Source organism: Trachinotus anak, unplaced genomic scaffold, assembly GCF_046630095.1.
Source record: "Trachinotus anak isolate AG129_WGS33_773 ecotype Australia unplaced genomic scaffold, CSIRO_AGI_Tana_v1 ptg000028l, whole genome shotgun sequence".
Taxonomy (NCBI): Eukaryota; Metazoa; Chordata; class Actinopteri; order Carangiformes; family Carangidae; genus Trachinotus; species Trachinotus anak.
The window spans coordinates 7316922-7336075 of NW_027273879.1; the positions used below are offsets into that span (position 1 = coordinate 7316922).

Genomic DNA, 19154 nt, shown 5'->3' on the forward strand with positions numbered 1-19154 from the left:
TGTGTGTATATGTGTGTGTGTGTGTGCCTCTGTGTGTGTGTGTGTGTGCGCCGTGGGCTCTACTTGCTCTGTTGTTTGCGCAACACAATCACATTTCTTTTAAGCGACAGGGTGTCTAGACACACACGTGACCGGGCGCGTCAATGCGCACTGGAGACCAGAGACGGAGCAAGGGCACCCAAACCATCCGCCTCACTCACAGACAGAGAGCCTGCCGCCCCCCCTCCGAACCAGTCGTCGGCTCGCTTTCCTCCACGCTCAGACGCGGAAACTTCGTGCGACGATACGAGGTTGGATTATTATTATTTTTGTTTTGTTTTTTTTGTTTTTTTTTTAATTTTGAGGGGAATTCGGCCACTGAAATAGGTTACGGTGCGTGGACGTGTAACCCGAGGGTCTCTCTCGCATTTCTCTGTGGCTTTTCAAACGCAACGCAACTCGGGTTAGAGATTCTAAGTCCTGGATTTGATCCCTGGCTCCTTTGGATCGAGACTCATTCCTGCCAGCAGACCACATCCTCTGCAGACCGAGTGGCATATTTAGACGATAACGGATAAAAAAATAAATAAATAAATAAAAAAAAAGCAAAGCTCCGCAAGCCTGGTGGAGAGAGCCCGTCTCCGTGCAGTCGGATCAAGGATTTTGTGGATTAATGCTCTTGAAGACACAGTGGCGAGCTTCGGTTTTCATGGGATGATTCTGATCGCGTTTAGGCTTAATTAGGCCCCAGTTTGTTTTATTCCCACCACAGCTAATGCGCACTCAAAAAGATGTTTTGACAGTGTTTATGTGCTGAGAAATCGACACGGAGCGTGTTTTAAAGGGGTCAGCTCAGATGTGCGCCAGGCTGCACATCACCTAGTGAATAATTGTAACACATTGAGGCTACATGCTTCTCTGTTGTAGCACATTTCCCCTGTAGAGGTGTACAGGCTGCTAGATTCAGTTTTATAGCCTAGTCTTAAACACCCGGGGGTGATGGTTACTTATCCCCAGAGGAAAAGCTGACTGTCCCGTCAACCTCGACTGCTTTTCGGTGATCTAGTCTGCAGGAGAAGGCAACAGAGACTGGCGTATGCTACAGATTTCCTCTGCTCATCCAGCTCCCAGTTTTTCCACCGTATTTTCTCAGGCTGCTTGTCATTGCCTGGACTCGGATCCCGGAATCTTCATGATTTGCGGACACCATGCTCGTTTTTTAGCCGGGGAACCCTCTTTTCGTCCCGCATGTTTAGGACCAAACGATCGGGGCTCGTCCGGCGACTCTGGAGGAGCCGTGCGCCCGTGGAGGGCGACGGGGAGGCGGATAGAGGAGGGACGCATGGCTCCGGGGGCTGCTGCATGGGCAAAACGACAAAGGTGGCCAAGTCCAACGCCGGGTCGGAGGCTGAATTGAAGGCGTTGACCCACTCGATACTGAAAAAGATCAAAGAGAAACAATTAGAGGTGCTTTTGCAGGCGGTGGAGTCCAAGGGGGGTGCCCGAAGCCCCTGCTTGCTCCTGCCCAGCAAAGTGGACGCCAAAGTGGGTCAACAGTCTTACTCTCTCCCCATGCTGCTCTACAAAGTGTTCAGGTGGCCGGACCTCAGGCATTCCTCGGAGCTGAAGAGGCTGTCTTGCTGTGAATCCTACGGGAAAATCAACCCAGAGCTCGTTTGCTGCAACCCGCACCACATGAGCAGGCTTTGTGAACTCGGTGAGCTGGATTATTTTAATAACCTCATCCTCACAACAAAAGTTCTGAAATTGCGTTTAATTCTCTGGTGGTCGGGCCTAATTTTGAATCAAGCACAAATTCAGACACCGTGACATTATGTCAAAGAATTGGCTCTTAAAGGACTAATTAGCCTAATTCAAATGACATCACCTCTCTTGGCACAGTTGTCTTGAGTTTCCATAAGGTCAAACTTGACCGAAGTGGAAAGCGTGCCAAGTGGTCCTCTTCATCTTTTCGGCACTGCAGGGTTAGGGTTAGGTGTCATTACATTTGAATTTGGCATGTCACATCAAACTAGTCACATCACAGATCACCCCCCCCCCCCCCCCAGAATTACCTCCAATTTAATTTTTTGTGTTTTTAAATGTTACATGTGTTGATTTCTTAGTAGAGATCGGTTAGTTAGGCAGCGACCCAACCATAGCATGTTTTTTTGTTTGGCACTTTAAAAGGTGCCAAAGCACTTAGGAGTTGTTTGTTCCAACTTAAATGAGGATATTTTCAACTTCATCAAAGCCCCGCTTTTCAAACAAACAGCCTTTCTGGCATTTCAGCATTTCACAATTGGCATTTCCAAAGTGCAAAGCGACTCAGCCAGGGCTTTACAGTCTTTCCACGCTGAAGTTTCCAGGGCTTGTGTGTGTGCTTGTGTGTGTGTGTGTGTGCTTGCTTGGCGTCCCGGGCCAAAAGAGGCCCGTATCTCAGTTTGTCCTAGACGCTGATAGTGGCCCTCCTGGCGCCAGGCGGCCCCCTGTTTATCTGCCTGCCAATGAAAGGCAATAGCCGCCCGGCCGGCCTGCTCTCCAGGCTGAGCTGACAGAAACAAACCCCTTTTCCCTGAAGAATGACAACTCTTATCTTAGAGTTTAGATCTCTCGCTTGTTTTTTTTTTTCTTATGCTCTGCTTCTCCTTTTTTTCCCATATGCAGAGTCTCCTCCTCCTCCATATTCGCGCTATCCCATGGACTATCTTAAACCACCAGGTGAGCACAGTCTACATATACAAGTACACACATTGATATTTGTCTGAACCATTTTTTTTTACACATCTGAAATACCATGTTGTGTATTCACAAATGCTTATGTGTTGTCTGATATGTCTGAAATTATATTGCATATAGTCTTACACACTCCCCCTGCAGTGCATTTGTGTGTGTCTGTGTGTGTGTGTAGGAAATGGCTCCATGTTATGTTGTGATTTATGATAGCAGTGGAGTGGCACGCCTGGCTGGCTGGGCAGTTCTAGCATGGCTGGCAGCCAGGGCAAAGCAGCACAAAGTTGAGATACCAGCTATAGACTGACTGGCACATCACCAGGGGCACATTGTGTGTGTGTGTGTGTGTGTGTGTGTGTGTGCGTGCGCACGTGTGTGTGCGCCTGAGAGGGAGTTCTATGTGTGTTTGTTTGTGTGTCCATCTATCTATTGTGAATCACAGAGAGAGAAACAGACAGACAGCGGCGTCTCTGGAGCCAGCCAGCCTTTATCAGCTGAATTAATCAAATGATTAAGGTTGAGGGCTTGTGTGTGTGTGTGTGTCACAGTCCTATATCTCTGTTTGGATGTGTTTGTTTTAGGACAAGGGGAGAAAATTTGCAAATGATCTCCCAATTGTTTTTATTTTTCTCTTTTTCTTAACAAGCTTTGGTTTTGGTTAATTGTTTTCTCCCTCCACCTGTGCCAGACTCCACATGCTGCTGTGGTTGTCATCCTATTCCCTGGTGCCGGAAAGTGGCATCAGGTTATGTCATCGCCTATTAAGTCGGTTTTGAAGTGTTTTAAATTTCAAGCTATAACTAGACTGGGGAGGAAGAGGAGGAGATGAGATCCTTTTTACTCTGTGCAACAGCTTCTCTTCATGATATAAATGCTTAGACCGACTGTGGGACTGTCAAGGCCTCAGTTTTTAATTTGCAGAATCTGTCGCCCTCCCTTCGTTGCTCATTTACCCCATGTCTGGCAGTCTGTCAGTGCAGGAAAAGCTCAGAGTTAAACAATGACCAGTCGGCCCACCAGCCACCTAGTTAGGAGAAGGAGAAAGTGGCTTTCAGTGAGTGGAAACAATAGGAAGTCATTGCAGCTGCAGCTGTGGTTCATCAAAGCCCCCCTCCCATCTGTCTTTGTCATCTTTATGTACCATGCTTTGGCGATATTATTTTACCTGAAAAGCATTTCCAAAACTAAAAACTTAAATACAAGCAAACATCAGTCCAAAAAATGCTGGGGGAAATCTTCTTTATACTCGACCCAACCCCCACATGATCTGCTGACGTCCGTCTCAGGGCAGAGCCAGCGAGTTCATTTGGAGACTTTCCTGTGATGAAAGGAAACAAGAAGGTAAATAGGAAATGCAAGCTGGATGCAGACAGCGGAAATGATTATTCAATTCATGTTACCACCCCGTTTCCCTTTTCAGAGCAACCTGGAAGAAAAAAAAAAAAAAACCCAAAAACTTACATTGGCGTGACCGTGTGAGAATTAAACGTTGCCAACGAGAACAGAACAAGAAAGGGAAAATATCAGAAGGTTGCTTGCCTGTCCCTAAATAGAGGTTTTATTCTTTTTCAATATGGATACAATTTGTTTAAAATCATATTTTTCATGATTTGAGTGAAACAGCGCAGCAGTCTCGAGCTCACCTGTCAGACTGTTTCCTTGTTTGGTTGCATTCAGACAGTGCAGCTGCAGTTGTGGTTAATCAAAGAGTCTGTCTGTCTGTCTGCCTGGCTGTCTGTCTGCCTGCCTGCCTGTCTGCCTGTCTGTCTGCCTGGCTGTCTGTCTGCCTGGCTTGGCAAGGGGGGGTGAAAGACAACATATATTAACAGGACAATGGAGCAGGCTGGAGGGTGCACACACACACACACACACACACACACACACACACACACACACACACACACACACACACACACACACACACACACACATATGCACAGAGGACAGATGAGCTTATCATGCAGAAAGACAGGGGTTTTTCCCCACTGCCTCGGGGAACTGTCAGTCATCAACTCCTTCCCATTACTGCAGGCTATTCCAATTTTCTATACCATTCTTAGCCCTTGCTTTGTATAAGGCTGTGTTAAATCATCATGACATTCAGAAAATCTGCATAGTTAACTTTCAGAAGGCAATTAAACGCTGTAAAAATCTGCATGAAGCGGAAGAGCGACATATTTTATGATGATAGTTTTATGACTCCAGTGAACAGGAAGTGGGGTTATATGTGTCAGGGTGCCTGTCCGCTCCAGCAGCAGCGGTCAATATGAAAGCAGCCCAGACGTAAAACGCTACCTTGTTCCAGCTCTGGGGAATATAAATCACACACTGTTTCTCTCTGATGCCCCCTCAGCCCTGTGGTCAGCTGTGAACTGTTGCCCGGGAGACCAGGGCAAGGCTGCTGGCAACCAATGAAAGCAAGGCAGGCTGGGCTATGCCCGTGCATCTCATTACTGTGACCGCAGCAGCACGGGCCGCGTCCGGACGGGACAGGGTGGCGGGGAGCAGGGCTCGCAGTGAAACCGCTCTGGTCGCTGTTTCTTAATTACTTCGTTGCTCCTGCAGCTATGCTCGGTCAAACAGGCGGCCAATGAGACGATCTGTTTGCTGAAGAGAGGAAGTATTCAACAGAACCACCATCCTCCTCCTCCTCCTCCTCCTCAGTATATGTGGATGAAATGCTTTCTGAACCCCCACACGCTGTATGGCGAAGAGAATCGTCTTTTCTTAAGTTGGCATTTTTTAGTGACTGCTGTGCGATCAAGTTGAACGCAACAGTTATGTGTATGTTCCGTTACAATATAACCATCAGACAAACTGCACTTTAGAGTCATAATCCAGTTAGAGTGGAGGTGACCACCACCGCTCTCTGTGGTTCAATGGATGGTAGGTGTAGAGGAGCGTTGACGTGCAGCAAAAGGAATGTATCATTAGTGAATTCCAAGCTACCAGCAGCAGCAGCTCTGCAGCAGAGCTAGCCTTCTCCCAGCGGTGTGCTGCTCCGCTCGGTTTTGTTAAAGCCCCATTCAGGTGTCATGTTGAAACTAGTCGACATTACAAGTCTTAGTGGGAGTTAAGTATTCAAATGCAAAGAGAGGGCGAGAGAGAATGACTAGTTTTTCTCTCTTGTTTGCCTGCTGAGAAAATCTATGGTGAACTGCTTTCAAGGCCTTTTCAAAGCTCTGTGTGCCTCATTGTTTTTGCTCGCATGGAGTGTCTCCTGCTGAAATTTTGAATTCCAAGGCAGCCGCGCACACACTCACACATACATTGAACTTATTTTTAGGCGCTAACATTTCTGATACACCTTTGCTGTTGGTATGGAGGCTCAGGTTTCGGATTTAGCTCATAGGCATCAAATTTACTCAGATTTTTTTCAGCTGTTTCTCTGTCCCCATAGAGCCAATTTGAATGGCCATTAGAGAAGGAGACCCAGAAGACAAAGTGTTGCGCTCACTGGGCTCTAGTATTTGATCTGTGTTTGGTTATTGAGCGGGGATCAGTCTCCAGCCCAAACTCTCGCCTCAGTCATTAGCAAAGAGAATACAGCTCTTTCCAGATCAGCAGCTCGTCTATGCAGAGATGCAGGGCTAACGTTTCTCCTGAAGCAGTGGATTATGGGGGATTATCAGGGGTGTAAGAAACTCCCCGCTGTAAGTCGTCTGTGTGTGTGTGTGTGTGTGTGTGTGTGTGTGTGTGTGTGTGTGTGTGTGTGTGTGTGAGTGTGAGCTTCGTCGTCAGCGTCTTCATTAGGCATTGATTTCACTGGAGTGATTGACGGCCTCACAGCTGCTGCTTTGCTGTCTCTCTTCACACACACACACAAACGCACAAACACACACAGGAACACACACACACACACACAGACACACAGTACTAATTCAAAGTCTCTCTCTCTCTCTCCATTAGATTCTCCAGACTCTGGACCTTCATCCAGTGATACTGGGGGAACGACATACTCGGCCCCTGTGGGGCTTTCAGGTAAATACTCTTACTAATAGATTTTCTATGTAAACAACCCATTTTCTTCTGTTTGTCCCCTTTTTTTATTTTCCTCTTTTGTTTTCTTTTCCTTGTCCTGTGCATTCCTCCTAACACACACACACCCATCTCCCCTCCATGCTTGTGATGAGGCAGTGATTGTGGGGGCCCCTGCTTCCCCTCTGTAATAAAAAAAGCCAGTGAAGGAGGGTGGTGTATTTCTCCCACATCCACATAAATTCCTCCCTCCTGGCTCTTTGAACAACGTCCCTCTCTTCTCCTCTTCCTCTCCGATTCCCTCTCATCCCCCTCTGTGTCATGTTGTAATGGAAGACAAACACGCTCGGCCGTTGTTTGGAGAAGAATATGCTCTGTGCGTGCGGCATTGTGGAGAGAAAAAGCAGCTTCAACTGACATGCGAGTGTTTGTTTGGGTGTGTTTGTGCGTACAGGGGACGTCTTTGTAGACAGTTAACTCTCCACTGGGCTCTGTGTGTGGATAAGAGCGAGACACAGGCGCCTTTCTTTCTTCCATCGCTCATGCAGGACGTGTTTCGGGCTTCCTCAGCTTTTTTCCCATAATCCCCTTTGGCAGCGTTGCCTTCCTTACCCAGCACCCTGTCCGCAGGCTACAGAATAAGATGGTGTCCGCAAGAGCTAAAGTTTGCTCTCCACTGCCTGGGATTGCTCGGTGCTGGTCTCTGCTTTCCTTTGCCTCAGATGGTTCTCATTACTGGGCCTTTAAAGCCTGTTTTATGTCAGTTGGTGTTCACTGCCCATTCCCCCCCCCCCCTTCTTTGTTTGGTGGTAGGGGGATGGAGGGGTTAGCCTGCCTGCCTGCCTGTGTGTGTGTGTGTGTGTGTGTATGTGTGTGTCCTTAGATGGGAGAAGAGATTGGAGCAGTGCTAAACAGAACAGAGGAACCTAAAATCAACCTCTCCTCTCTTCCTCCTCCTCCAGACCCCCAGATGGACATTAAAATCCTCCCCGTGTGCATTAAGTAAAGACACATTTTAGACCCAGTTCAGACTGTGAAACCTAAGAACTGGTGTCTTAACAGGCGCCCCTATGCTCCCTCCCTTACTCCTTCCCTCCCTCAGTAAGGAGTACACGCTACCCCTCCTCCTCCTCTTCCTCCTCCCCTGTTTTCCTTCCTGGTGAGGATGACATGGCAGCGGCGGCCAGCGCTCCAGTGAATGGACCCCCTCTGTCAGAGCAGTAGAGGTAGAAAGGCCGAGGTGGGATGGCCGAAGCTCTCTGCCCTCATGATTTCTCTGGCAAGCCAAAGGAGAAAAAAAAGAGCCCTGCTCGATTCCTCCTTTCCCCTTCCTCACAATCCCTCCCTCCTTGCTTCCCTCCTTTGCTCCCTCCCTCTGGGGCCCTGACAAAAGAAACATGGCTCTCCCAGAGGCCCGCCGCTGACCTTCTAATTCACTCACTCTGCCCTTTTTATGTTCTTCTCCAGACATATTTACAGAGAGGAAGAAGGAAGAGAGAGGAGGGTGTCTTTGGGGGAAGGAGGGTGGCAAAGACTTGAAGTCAGCAAGAGTTACACTGTCAGGTTTATTCATATTGTAGTAGAATCATTAAGTGCTTGTTGACTTAGAGAAAAATTGGATTGGTAGAGCTATGGAGTTAGACATTAGCAAGAGCAAAAAGGCACCCAAAGGAAAATCCTCGCTCATCTAGAAATCACAGTTGAGACAGAGCTGATGAGATGAGGTTAGAGAAAACATCCCTCTTTCTATCTCAGAAAGCAGAGGCCATCCGGGCTGGAAGGAGTTAAGTGAGCTGCGACAGCGACAAGCGCAAATGCAAACTAGGCTGCCTGCCAGGCTACCAGCTCCAAAGCTCCTCTCGCTGGCTCACGTCATCAGCTTGGAACAGAGCAGAGCAGAGAGCGGTGGAGAGGAGAGGAGGGTCGATGGCTGGAGGCCTGGAGCTGGGTGTCGGGGTTCTGATCCCGGTTTGAGCTGGGCTGAGGGCTTAGCTCAGGGGTTTAGGTTCACCCAGGAAATGAAGAGAGAGATCAAGGGAGAGATTCGGAAATGGGAGCTCAGGTCGGGGTTAAGAGGACGCCGGATTGTTGGTTAGGAATCTGTGGAGTGTTAAGTAATGTTTAAACTTGTTAGAGACTATATCTTTAAGTCTTCAAGTATATGAGAAGCTCAGGTAACACCCACGTAACCAGATGTCCATTTTGTAAAGCTTGAGATGTCTGGACAATGTTTTTTTTTAAATAAAAGACCTCTGTAAAGCATGACAAGCTGGAGGTCTGCACTTTGGGACAAATTGTGGATGTGTTTGTACTCAGGTGTGGTATCATTTGAACGTTTTTTCATGCTAGTGCTGCAGTGATCTGGTCCTGATGTAGAAAGAATAGTTTGACAAATTTAGATTTTAGATATTTTTCAGTAAATAAAGAATCCAAATGTTCTCAAAGGTTGAATTCTATTTTCTAAACACAAGCAAATGTACAAGAAGTTTCCATTGTCTAAAATTGGCCAAATTATGAACTGAGTCTGGAACTATCCAGTCAAAGGGTAAGTAAACAGGATTATGAACCTGACCAGACATTGAATGCCAGTTTTCTGCTCTTGGTAGTTTTGATATTTGGTCGTTTGGACAGATTTGGTCAAAAGAAGCACTGAGGGTCAACACCCAGCTTGAATGTGTTACATATATAAATTAAGTCTTCTTTAGAGCTGAGGTAAAGACATCTGTTTGTGCCAAGCTCTTATTGGATGTGTAGCATTGGTGTGTGTGTGCGCGTGTGTGTTGGTGACATGCCTGCTGGTGCCATCGGGGACTGACCCAGAGTGCTTGTGTGTAAGAGGATCCAGTCGGGCTGTGGTGACACCTACGCACGCACACACACACATTTTCACACACACACACACACACACACACACAGATAGAGTGACCTGGTGCGAGCCCTGGCGCACGGCCGACTGTCACACAGGCGCTTCCTCCCACTGCAGGTTAAATTTAGGCTGAGTTGTATTCTTATACCACCAGCCAGTCACCTCACTCGACAGACAGTCGGCCAGCCCATCAGTCAGTCAATTAGTCATCCAGTGAATCGGCTGGAGGTATAACCTTCATCAGGGGCTCTGACAGAGATTAAATTTAGTCCTGGCATCTCAGTTCATTAAATCAAACTAGTTCTGCTGTCATATGGAAAGGCCCCTGCAGAAACGGCCCATTTTTGGTCCAAGCCCAGTGAGAGAAAAGGCCTGTCTGTTGTTTTGAATTAGTTTATCACCAATGTAATATCTAAGACACTATCTTAGATTTTATTTTATTTTTTGGAAAGCAGTCTACAGCTCATCTCAGAACAGAGCACCCTCAGTCTCTCTCTCTCTCTCTCTCTCTCTCTCTCTCTCTCTCTCCCCCTCTCTCTCTCGGCATTCCAGCCTTGTTTGGGTTAGCAGGGAAAGGAAAGGGCTGCGCAGGATATGACCTCATGTCTTTGAGGAAAAGGCGAGCGGACAGGGAGGCAGCCGAGGCCTCATCTTGACGGAAAACAAACACTGGGGTGCACCAACCAGAAAGAAGGGAGGTAGTAAAACAAGAAGGAGAGAAAGAAACTGAACATTTTTTTTTTTTAACTTCTACAAAGACATAAATGTATAGGTGGACTGTTACAGCCAGGTGACTTGCTACAGAGAAAATGAACGCTTTCTTCACCATAAAACTCTTTCTATTTTGGTCGAATCTTGATTTTCTTTATGTTATTTTTTTTTCCCTTGCTTGAACAGTAAGAGGAAAAAATGAAGAGGGAGAGAAGATGGCGGCTTTGGGTGGAGGGAGAGATGGCCGGCAGCTCTGCTCTGTTCTCTGTAATTTGGAGGCTGCGTGTTAGCCAGCGAGTTGAGCAGAGCCGGGCCGCTCCGTGCCGGGCCAGGATCTCTCATTACTCCCCACTTCCTCTCCTTGCGCGGCAGCCAAGCCGCCTCTTGGCAAGGGACTTAATTTTGGTTTTGGCCGTCCTCTGTTCCCCACCCTGTGTCATTATGCTGCACAAATCGAAAAAACAGCACACGGAGACAGCAGAGGATGGAGAGAGGAAAAAAGAGAGGAAGGGAGAGGAAAGCGTTCATAGCTTGCAAGGTTTTTCTGAAGATTTTTCTGGGGTTCAGATGCTTTATGCCATCTTGTTCTTAGTGTAGCATCAAGATAACATTTCCACTTGAAAACATTTGCCTACCTTAGCCTAGACCGTTGATTGAAAGGTGGGCTATGCAGATTTGGCACCAAGCCAGAGCTGGAGGGAAGCCCAGAACAAGATGAACATTGTTTTGGTTTGCAGTCACTCTGTGGAAGTGGATTTTGACGTTACCTCAATGTATGAAGATATAAAAGAGAGAGAGAGGGGAGAGAGAGAAAGAGAGAGTGTGTGCGTGTGTGTGTGTGTAAAGAGGAAGGGAGGGAGAACCCTTACACCCCCACCCCCTTCAGCAGGATAAAGATGAAAATGGAAATAAGTGGAGACACATTCCTGTAAACCTGTGCGTGTGTGTGTATACGTGTGTGTGAGTGTGTGTCAGATTTCTTGTGTGACACACATGACTGCTGTCTCCACCCTCCTGCCTGCTCATTCATGTAGTCACTTTGTCTTTTGTGTACTCAGTCTGGAGGGGTGTGCGTGTGTCTTTTTATCTCAGTGACCGACTCAGCCCTGTCAGTGGCTACATCTCTATCACAGACCACAGCGCTGGCATACACACACACCCACACACACACACACGCACATACACATTCATGGGCATATAGCTGATAATAAATATTAATAACAGAGGAACAACACAACAAAGGCTTAGACCACACACAACTGGCTCTGCTGGTTGTCTCCCTCTCTGTTTGCGGTGCCTGTATTATTTAGTTCCCACGGTGTTTCAGTGCCACAACAATGCGGGTGATTGTTCCACTTGTCTGTCCATCTGCCCATAGCTCTGTGTGTGTTTGTGTGTGTGTGTGTGTACATGGCTTCGAGATGCAGAGCCTGCGGGTGATCTTCTGACTTGTGTGTTTGCAAAAGTGAGCTGATGACATCATTACGGCCAGCCTGGCACCCTGTATCCAACTACCCAGTGTTTATTTGTCCTGTCACCCTGGGAAATCTGGGCTGCAGGGGATGGTGTGTGTGCGCGAGGGTCAGCACGATGAAGTGTTTGAATAATAACTCAGCAGGAGAAGGAAGAAGGCGTTACAGGGATACAGAATGTCCAATAGTTTTGCTATGATTTGGATACAATTGGAAGATTCTCCCCTAATTAATTATGAAGCCTTCCTCTGTTACATCTGAGAAAAACACCATTCCTGGCATCAAGACATGTGGATCGTGTAATTATAGCAGAAACTTCCACTCAGAGAAAATTATACTGTAGATGGATGCATTAGGAAAACATGCGCCATTTCTCCTTCTTATCTTCTCCCGGTCGTGGCCGGATGGTTCATGTTAGAGATGGCGTGTCTGCAACTCATTCTCTCTATCTGTGTTTCTGCAAGGAGTCAGATCTGTAGATAGCGAAACTGTGCCACTCCCCTGTGTGGTTTTCCTGCCATCAGGGCTTATTTAGGTTTCTTGAAACAGAGGAAGGACTTAACATCTTCTTATATAGCCTGCCACCCTAAAGAGGCACTTCCTGTGTCACCTTCTGAACCCACTACCATGAATCTGTCTGTCTGTTAATCTACTGGGGCTGAACAATGTTACTTCCTCTTTAAAGTAGTTGTTGCAAAAGTTGTATTTTTAATAAGGAAAATTAGGCACAGCTGGGACACTTGACAACCAATGTTACTGCTTCATATACAATGAAAAGTTTTCTGCTTTGTGACTGAACTTAATTTACACATCAAGGTCTGCTTACAGGTTCACTTGGTACTGCTCATGTGAAAAAAGTTGCATGAAACCTTCTGTGGCCCCAGGGGGAGCTGCACGAACATTACTGGAAGCAGTGTCAGCTGGGGCTGAAGACGATAAGTTTGAATATGAAAAAAATCTTTTTCGTTTTAAGTTAAAAAGAAGTGAGCTTACCAGACATCTGTAGCCTCCTCATCTCTGCTTGAAGCTAGCAGCCTGAGGCTACACTAGCCGCCACTAGCACAAACTTGGCTTAAACCAACAAGGCCGTGGTGTTGTATTGATGTGAGACAAGGACAGTTCCTCTGTCTTCAACGGCTAACCTTTCACTTTCAGAAAGGGGTCGTCCGTCATTGAATTTCTTGCCACAGAGGAGAGTGAGTCGAACACAGCCAACCAGCTGTTGAGGACTCTTAACTTGTTTTAACTCAGAAAATCAATTGAGAACGAATATTTTTGTGAACGCAGAGAGAGAAATGCACAGGCTCTCATTACAGTCAGAAACACACGCAGACTCGCAAGGTTGAGCATATATGGCATGGCAGAGGGGACAAAAGGAATGCCTCCAGGGTGACCCTTGACCTTTGGAATAGACTTTCCCCGGCTCGAGAGAGGGTGTTGACTATGAAAATAAGGCACCGTGAAGAGTCCTTCCTTCCCCCCTTGAGCTGTTTCCTTCATGTCTTCCTCATTCCTCTCTTCAGCCGCCTCGTGTGTGTCTGATGAGGACAGGGTCATTACACGTCTGAGCTGAGAGAGGCACACACACACACACACACACACACACATACACACAAACACACACACACACACACACACACACACACACACACACACACACACACACACATACACAGAGCTCTCAGGGATCGATACAAGACAGTTCTCAGGAGCCTCCTCACTATTTACTGATGTTGATGGTGTTTTGTCCAGGCCTGAAGGTTGAAAATTGTGTGTGTGCTCATGAGAGTGTAGGCGTGCTGCTACTCTGTGACTGTGTTGACTTCTAAGAATAGTAGCGACCTGGTGTGTGTGTGTGTGTGTGTGTGTGTGGTGTGTGTGGTGTGTGTGGTGTGTGCGGAGTCAGACAGAGGTAATGATTAACCTTTCCAGACTGTGTTTCTGGCCCTGAGAGAAGCACCCAGTCTGTCACTGCCCCACCCCCTCTTTCAGCCGTCCCTCCTCCCTTCAACCAAGTCCAATTGTCTCAGCTAGCGTGGCGTCCACTCTTAAAGACCGTAGGACCATTAAAATCCACAGGGGAGCCAGCAGTGTGTGTCTATTTGCCAATTCTCCTTCCTTTTGCTGTGGTTTAAAGAGTTTGCATGCACTTATTTACATTGACGTATTTCTTTGAAGAGTGTCCTGGTTTGTTGCAGCGCACCCCCCCGCCACCCCCCCTCACCCACCCACCCACCCACCCACCACCTTGCAGACCATAATCTGATCATCCATTAAATGCCTTAAAAACATGGGTGCAATATGCTGTTTTTGTTTGCACAGTGTTGCTGATGGCTAGCATCCACATTAGCTTTCACCAGCTGCTTCTCGCAATTTCTTACATTGCAAAGAAAAAAAGCGCTTTTTAAAAAGGCCGGTTATCATTATTATCATCCGCGATCACATGACGCACTCCACACCAGTCCGCTCCAGTATCTTTCTGCAATGATCTATCAACATTTTATCTCTGCTTTTTCGAATGGGGGGGTTATGTGTGGACCCCATGGGACAAACCAGAATGGGACAGACCAGCAGCAGACGACTGACAGAGGCAGAGCAGAGCAGAGAGGGCCGGGCTGACAGATGGCCTCAGGCTGCCAGCTAGCCAGCTTATCTCCAGTGAGGAGAGGCCTGAGACACATGGGCTGAAAGGCCGCAGAGCAGACGAGCAGGTGGGGTGGCAGACAGAAAGACGGACTAATGCTTCGATAGGCAGACATCCAGGAAGCGGACAGACACACAGACAGATGTACAGACAGCTCTGTCAGAGTTTAGGAGCTGGGAGCTGATGAACGCACCTCTCCAAGGACAGACGGCGCAGACAGTCGGACGACACCGTCTGACACGTACACGCATACACCTATGCGAGGAGCACCTGAAATAGTGTCAGACTGTAACACGAGGAGCTCAACCAGCAGACGCCTCGCACGCAAACACACTCACAGACACAAACACACAATGTGTTAAAAATTAAAATTCTGTTAAATGAGCCTTGCACTTGGAACAAGGTGTGTTGATACGGGGCCACTCGCGGCAGCACGTGTGTTTACATGTGTGTGTGGTTCTGTGTTCGGCAGCATTACTCATGAGGTGTAAGCTCATGTGCTGTCAGGACAAGCTGTGAACATACTCTTCACAGGGCTGCGGCCCACAGATGGAGGAGTCTGCCTGTCTTGCTTTCTCTCTGCTGATGTACTGAACAGAAAAAGTTTGGTTTTGTTTACCTGTGAGGTTAGTTTGAGCTGGACGGAATCCTGCAGATAGATTTATTTTTGTCATTGTCTCGATGGACGCCCCCTCAGATTAGTTTTCAGGCTGTTTTCTTTTTTTTTTCAATCCAACTGTGGAGAAATGGGAAGAATTCATGGTAACTGCAGTGAAACACAGTACTCTTTACTCTTCTGTAGTTAATTTACAGCTGTAGATTCAGAAAACCTATGATCAGCTCATAAAATATAAAACATTATCATAGATTAAATGTTCTAACAGTATATAACATGGTTAAAATTAGCTGCTTGCCCGTTAAAGGGTCACTCCACCTACACGAGGAGTACTACTCATCCTGTCGTACAACATCCTCTCTGGCTCTGGAAAAAGTCTGAGAAAATAGCTCCTGGTGATGTCATAGTGATGTCATCAGATATTTGCTCTTGGAGACTTTGAATTTATGACAGAAAGTCTGTGTTATAAATTGGGGGCATGGATTTTAGAGGGCATTGGCTGGTCAGGGAGGGTCTAACAGAAGAGGGTACATGGAGGATCAGTGTTTCCTCAAGCTTGACCCTTACTAGGAACTAAAAGTCAGAGTATCTCAGTTCACCATCATTTCTTCATCTGTCTTAGGCAACGTGGGGTTTGTATCGTAGCATATTTCTAAACTGTGGTATTGCGACTTTTACATGAGAAAAGGCTCTGAGTACGTCTAACATCACTGCTTTACCAGTTGACCCTTTCCATTGCCCAGCATATTTCCCTCTGTTGTTATTCTGTCTCTCCTCAACCCTTTGCTTTTATCCTTCCCTCTCTTTTCCCTCCCCTGTGGTTCTCACTTACCAACAGTCAGAGGTTCTGAGAGGAGGAGAAGAGAGGAGAGGCGACGAGGGAGGGGAAGCGGGGCAGCTAGTGTAGTCCTGAATAGCAGGGTGTTTTCAGGCTGCAATGACAGGCTCAGACAGGCAGCCGCTCTAATGACCTCTGACGCCAGGCCCTGTCTCTCTCAGCAATAACAAACACACACACACAGGGCCCCACAGGTGAGCTCCACCAGCAGGCCCTCTGTCAGCTGTTAAGAAAGTCCAACGCGTCCCTCTTCCCATCAGCCCTGGCTGTTTCTGTACTTACATGTAAAACAAACCTGAGAGCAAAGCCCCGGCCAGAGTCGGAGACTGTTTGACAGCCTGAGGTGAAAACAGACACTTTCTGCCTCTAAACTCAAACATAGATGCTTTTTTTTCCTCCTCCATTTGGTTGAGGGTAGATAGCTGGGTACTTAGTTTCCCCCTGCACCTCATGAGGACGGATTTACGATAAACTCCCCGAGGCTCGGCTCTGACCAACTTCAAAGAACACAGCCCCTCTTGTTTTACGGAAGGCATGCTTTCAGTACAACCCGCCCCCCTCCTCTCCCCCCTCTCTGTTTCTGTCTCTCTTCTCCCAGTGTTGTCTTTTTCTTCCCTTTTTTCCTCCTTCTCCCTGCGTCTAATGAAGGCTAATGACAGGCCGCGGTGAGTCCGCTCGGGCCGACAGAGATCCTGCCGCATTAACGTTGCAGTTTGTCTCAGACGGGACCTTCCAAATTACCGGTTACATTCACAGCCACCGCAGGATGAAACGAGGAATGGGGGTGGGAGGGGGGTGGGGGTAGCTTGGGGTCGGATGGGAATGATGGGGGCAACTGAAATGGCTCTGAGAGGGGCTCTGTTCATTTTTTTTCCCCTCACATATATTTCCCCTCTTCAAGCTTTCTTAACCCTTGAATGTGTCTTTCATCGAGGCTGGATTTGAGCTTGCGCGTGTGTGTGTGTGTGTGTGGGGGGGGGGGGGTGTTGAGACAGAGAAGAGAGGAAGTATAAAAGATTGTTGAGCCGTTGATAGAAGTTGCAGCAATTAGGTGATGACCTTAAAAGCACAAGAGGCGCTTAAAAACGAGGAGAGGAAGCAAAGTTGCAAAAGTAACAGTCAAAATATGTGAAAAGCATTCCTTCTCTTCCCCACCCCGCCCCCTCTTTCTTTCCTCTCGCGCTCTCTCTGTCTCCCTCTATTTCCCTTGCGCCTGACTGGCTCCTACTTTTCTAGCTGGGAGTAGCTGGGAGCCAGATTTCTGTGGAATAGAGATATGAAGGGGGAGAGGGACGGCGCAGGAGGCACACTAAAGGGAGACAGGAGGGGAGGGAGGGGAGGGGGTGGAAACTGGAGCATGGCCAATGCTACACTTCTTTTACGCTCAGGGGAAACTTTAGACTGGAGAGGTCTAGCTTGTCAACGATTCAGACACCAAGGCCTGAGAGTTAACGGCCTGCCTCGCTCAGCAGCTAAACACCATGTGCTCCACTGCAGACAGGGGGATGGTTTATGTGTCCATGTGAAAGTCCCTCGTCTTGTTACTGTTGCTCAGTAACCATGGCCTCATCTTTGTGAGACACATTCAAAGATAGTCTCCAATTTCCTCCAGCAGGGTTAAGCATGTTGCCGTAGAGAGATGATCAGGATGGTCGGCTGACGTCAGTACATTGTTGGCCACGCTGCTACAAAAATACAGCGAGCCAGACAGAAGATAAGCATTTAATGCCTAGACAAATATTGTACTGCGTGTGGACACTTGCCTGCCAGTGTCTCTGAGTTGCTTCTCTTGTCTGAAGTCCAGGAATTCCAACATGGTTTTCCTGTATGGCAGAAATTGAGGATGACAGTTTAGCTTTGGCTCCCAACTAAAGCACATTCTCCATTTCCCAAAACGGGGATAAGGAAGAAGTTGTGGAGAAGTCGTGATGTTTGAGTAATGTTGTAGTAGTTTATTTCTGATCAGATGTCCCTCATCACAGCCTCCTGCACTAACCCCCACCCTCCTCTCTTTTTCTTTACTTTACGGTCTGATGTTTCGGTGTCTTCGTGTCATTCTTGTGCACCTTCCCACAGGTCTAACCATCTCCTTCCTCTGTTTCCTTCTTCAGATTCCCTGGCGTTGCAGGAGTCTGGCGAGCGGGCCCATTGGTGCGTGGTGGCATACTGGGAGGAGAAGACACGCGTCGGGCGCCTCTACTCAGTCCAGGAGCCCTCTCTGGACATCTTCTATGATCTACCTCAGGGGAACGGCTTCTGCCTGGGCCAGCTCTGCTCCGACAACAAGTCCCAGCTGGTGCAGATGGTGCGGGCCAAGATCGGCTATGGCATCCAGCTGACGCGTGAGCCAGACGGGGTGTGGGTCTACAACCGCAGCTGCTACCCCATCTTCATTAAGTCGGCCACACTGGACAACCCGGACTCACGCACGCTGCTGGTGCACAAGGTGTTCCCCGGTTTCTCCATTAAAGCTTTTGACTATGACAAGGCCGGCAGCCTGCGGAGGCCGAACGACCACGAGTTCACTCAGCAGCCTCGCACTGGCTTCACGGTGCAGATAAGCTTCGTGAAAGGCTGGGGACAGTGCTACACCAGACAGTTCATCAGTAGCTGCCCGTGCTGGTTGGAAGTCATCTTCAACACCCGATAGCAGCAGCCTTCCTCTTCTTCACCCTCCTGGCCTCTTCTAGCCCCTCACAAACAGACTACACCCACTTTCCTTTTTTGTTCCAGAGGTTCAAAGAGAGAGAAAAAAAAGTTTTAAAAGAAGAAGAAAGTATAAAATTCTGATGGACTTTGTTTAATAAATGACGAAGATTTAATTAAATAAAATAAGAAGCGAAAAATGTATTTTATGTTATATATAAATATATTATTAATTGTAAATATGAAGACGTTTTATATGCATCATTATTTATGTATTGTGCAATGTGTTGATGAGAAAAAGAAAATAAGATGCACTTTGCTTAATATAAATGCAAAACAAAGAAATGCCAAAATAAAAAAAAAAAGTACAAATAACATTCTTTGTTCAATCGATGCTTTATCTCTGGGTTTGTGGTGGCTTCATTCAGTTTTTCAGGGGTTTTTTTTTTTCTGTTTTTTTTTTTTCGTACATAATCCAAATTAAATTATTTGAATGGATCCACATGTCAATTCTCTAAAACCCTTTTAATGTAGTTTTGGTGAAGAACGTTGGTTCTTCATTACTACCGAAGTCAACAAAGGCTCGACTTTGTGTCGCTGACGGACTTAAATGTCATGTCGTGGATCGTAAAAGCATTTCCCCGTGAGACAACATGAGTCAGACTGTGACA

The 19154-nt window shown here is 47.3% G+C and overlaps 1 protein-coding gene across 2 annotated transcripts; it reads left to right on the forward strand.

Moving 5' to 3' along the window:
* Positions 1-144: 144 nt before the first annotated feature.
* smad7 (SMAD family member 7) lies at positions 145-18858 on the forward strand. 2 transcript variants are annotated; one of them, XM_071465948.1, is made up of 4 exons: positions 145-290; positions 2647-2700; positions 6622-6693; positions 17949-18858. In XM_071465948.1, exons 2-4 carry the CDS (start codon positions 2679-2681, stop codon positions 18485-18487), a joined length of 633 nt encoding a protein of 210 aa, XP_071322049.1. In that variant the 5' UTR covers positions 145-290; positions 2647-2678; the 3' UTR covers positions 18488-18858. The 2 variants fall into 2 exon arrangements, with proteins under 2 accessions (XP_071322049.1, XP_071322048.1); XM_071465947.1 differs by having other exon boundaries at positions 155-1696.
* Positions 18859-19154: the final 296 nt, after the last annotated feature.